General features: G+C 34.4%; 1 protein-coding gene across 1 annotated transcript; it reads left to right on the top strand.

Moving 5' to 3' along the window:
• The first annotated feature begins 223 nt into the window (after positions 1-223).
• On the top strand, positions 224-2,234 carry LOC126902032 (uncharacterized). Its single transcript, XM_050679055.1, has 3 exons — positions 224-635; positions 731-1,645; positions 1,870-2,234. The coding sequence occupies exons 1-3, from the start codon at positions 224-226 to the stop codon at positions 2,232-2,234; spliced, it is 1,692 nt and encodes a 563-aa protein (XP_050535012.1).
• The last annotated feature ends 267 nt before the right edge of the window (positions 2,235-2,501 follow it).

A 2,501-nucleotide genomic window follows, 5' to 3' on the forward strand; every position in this document is an offset into this window, starting at 1 on the left:
ATTGTGATTACCAAAGAATATTGTGGAGAGAAAATCCAACAATGCCCATAGGAACTTATAAATTAACAACAGTCACATATGTTATGAGTCCATCGTCGTTTTTAGCAACTGCTTGTTTACATACTTTAGCTAGTCAGGAAGAAAATTATTATCCATTNCTTTAGCTAGTCAGGAAGAAAATTATTATCCATCAGCTTGTTCTGAAATAAAAAATAATTTTTACATGGACGACTATTTAGGAGGCACAGACACTATCGAATCAGCTGTTCAATTATGCGACGATCTTATCTGTATATTTCAACGAGCCGGTATGTCGCTGTGTAAGTGGTTATCTAATAAAAACACAGTTGTAGACGACATGGTTGAAAATAAAAATAACGAACGTGCATTTGAATCAACGATAACAAAAATACTTGGTCTAACGTGGGACCCCGCTAATGATATGTTTATATTTAAAATAAATTTAAACATTTACTCGGAATGTGATTTAACTAAAAGGAAAATATTATCTGAGGTAGCCAGTATTTATGACCCGCTTGGTCTTTTAGGACCTGTAATAATAAGAGCAAAACTCTTCATTCAAAGTTTATGGAACATAAAATTAGCGTGGGATGAAGTATTAACTAATAATATAAGTGAAAACTGATTAAATTATCGCGAGAGCTTGTTAACTTTGAATAATTTAAAAGTGCCACGAAAAATAACGTGTGAAAAAGATATTCGTCAATAGAAATACACGGTTTTTCGGAAGCATCAGAAAAGGCATATGGTGGATGTATATACTTACGATGCACTGATATAGATGGTAAACATAGAGTAAGGCTTATTTGTGGGAAATCAAAAGTAGCTCCATTAAAAGTAATATCTATACCCAGATTAGAACTATGCGCAGCGTTATTACTCGCACGGTTATCTTATAATGTTATGGAACAGTTAAAATTTAATATTATAAAAAAGTACTTTTGGACGAACTCAAATATAGCTTTGGCGTGGATATCTTCTCCATCCACAAATTGGAAGACATTCGTTGCTCACCGAGTTGGTGAAATTCAGAATTTGTCTTGTCCATCAGAATGGGCTCATGTACGGTCTCAGGATAATCCAGCCGACTTACTTTCTAGAGGATGTGAAGCGAAGTTGTTGAATGAGATGCAGTTATGGTGGCAAGGACCGTCTTGGTTGAGTAAGGATAAAACGGAATGGCCAAGTCAAAATAATGGAGTATTAGAAATTTCAAGCAATATGTTGGAAAGAAAAAGTACAACTAAATTTATTGGTAATGTAATAGAAGAAGCTAATTTGTTAGACAAATTTTCATCTTTAAATAAAATTTTACGTATTATGGCTTATTGTTTAAGATTTATAGATATTAAAGTACATAAAAAATTGTTTAAAACAAGTGTTATAAATCCAGATGAACTAAATAGGGCAAATATTAATTTAATACGTATTGTGCAAAATAATTATTTTGCCAAAGAAATTAGTTGTTTGATAAACGGTAAAGAGGTGTCAAAGAAAAGTAAATTGTTACGATTAAGACCGTTTTTAGACGATAAACATTTAATTAGAGTTGGTGGTAGACTGAAAAATGCATTGTCTATTGATGAATGTCAACGTCATCATATAGTGTTACCTGGTGATAAGTGTAAATACACGCGTTTATTATTTCTACGCGAACATGAACGTTTAATGCAAGGCGGCTCGCAGGCAATGTTATCTACGATTAGAATTTTTTTGAGCAGGGAAGAACCTTTTTAATAAGTGGTTGTGATTTTGCCGGTCCGCTGATGATAAAGGACAGTCTTAGAAAAAGGGCATGCATATTAAAATGTTACGCTTGTATATTTATTTGTTTTTCAACAAAAGCAGTTCATATTGAATTAGTGTCTGACTTAAGCACGAAGTCTTTTTTAAATGCATTAGATAGATTTTTTAATAGACGCGGGATTGCAAAAATCTTATACAGCGATAATGCTACAAATTTCGTAGGAGCTAATAAATATTTAAAAGAAGTTTACGATTTATTTCAATTTGAAGAGCACAAAAATCAGCTGATTAAGCAAGTTGCAGAAAAAGGCGTGGAATGGCGATTTATTCCTGCGCGCTCGCCTCATTTTGGGGGTTTGTGGGAGTCTGCTGTGAAGTCAATGAAAACTTTAATTTTAAAGGTGTTAGGGGAGGCATTTTTAACATACGAGGAACTAAATACTATTTTAATAAGGGCAGAAGCTTGATTAAATTCTCGACTATTGACTACTCTTTCCCCGGACCCACCTGATCCTTTACTCCTCACATCAGCACATTTTTTAATTGGAGAGTCGCTTATGTCCGTGCCAGAAGCGGACGAAACCAGTGTTCAAACCAATCGGTTAGATCGATGGCGTCGTGTGCGACATTTTTCCCAAATGTTGTGGAAGAGATGGAGACACGAATATTTAGCTCAATTACAGGAAAGGGTGAAGTGGTCCACTGCCAAGGGTCCTAATATTAACATTGGCACT

This window comes from Daktulosphaira vitifoliae, unplaced genomic scaffold (assembly GCF_025091365.1).
Source record: "Daktulosphaira vitifoliae isolate Bord-2020 unplaced genomic scaffold, ASM2509136v1 Scaffold_3, whole genome shotgun sequence".
In the NCBI taxonomy this organism is placed as follows: Eukaryota; Metazoa; Arthropoda; class Insecta; order Hemiptera; family Phylloxeridae; genus Daktulosphaira; species Daktulosphaira vitifoliae.

Bases quoted from the DNA above. Each gene is read 5' to 3' on its own strand.
- LOC126902032 (XM_050679055.1), top strand. From the start codon at position 224: ATGGACGACTATTTAGGAGGCACAGACACTATCGAATCAGCTGTTCAA. The intron at 636-730 runs GTGAAAACTGAT...ATTCGTCAATAG, and splicing joins AGTATTAACTAATAATATAA to AAATACACGGTTTTTCGGAA. The intron at 1,646-1,869 runs GTAAATACACGC...CAACAAAAGCAG, and splicing joins AGTGTTACCTGGTGATAAGT to TTCATATTGAATTAGTGTCT.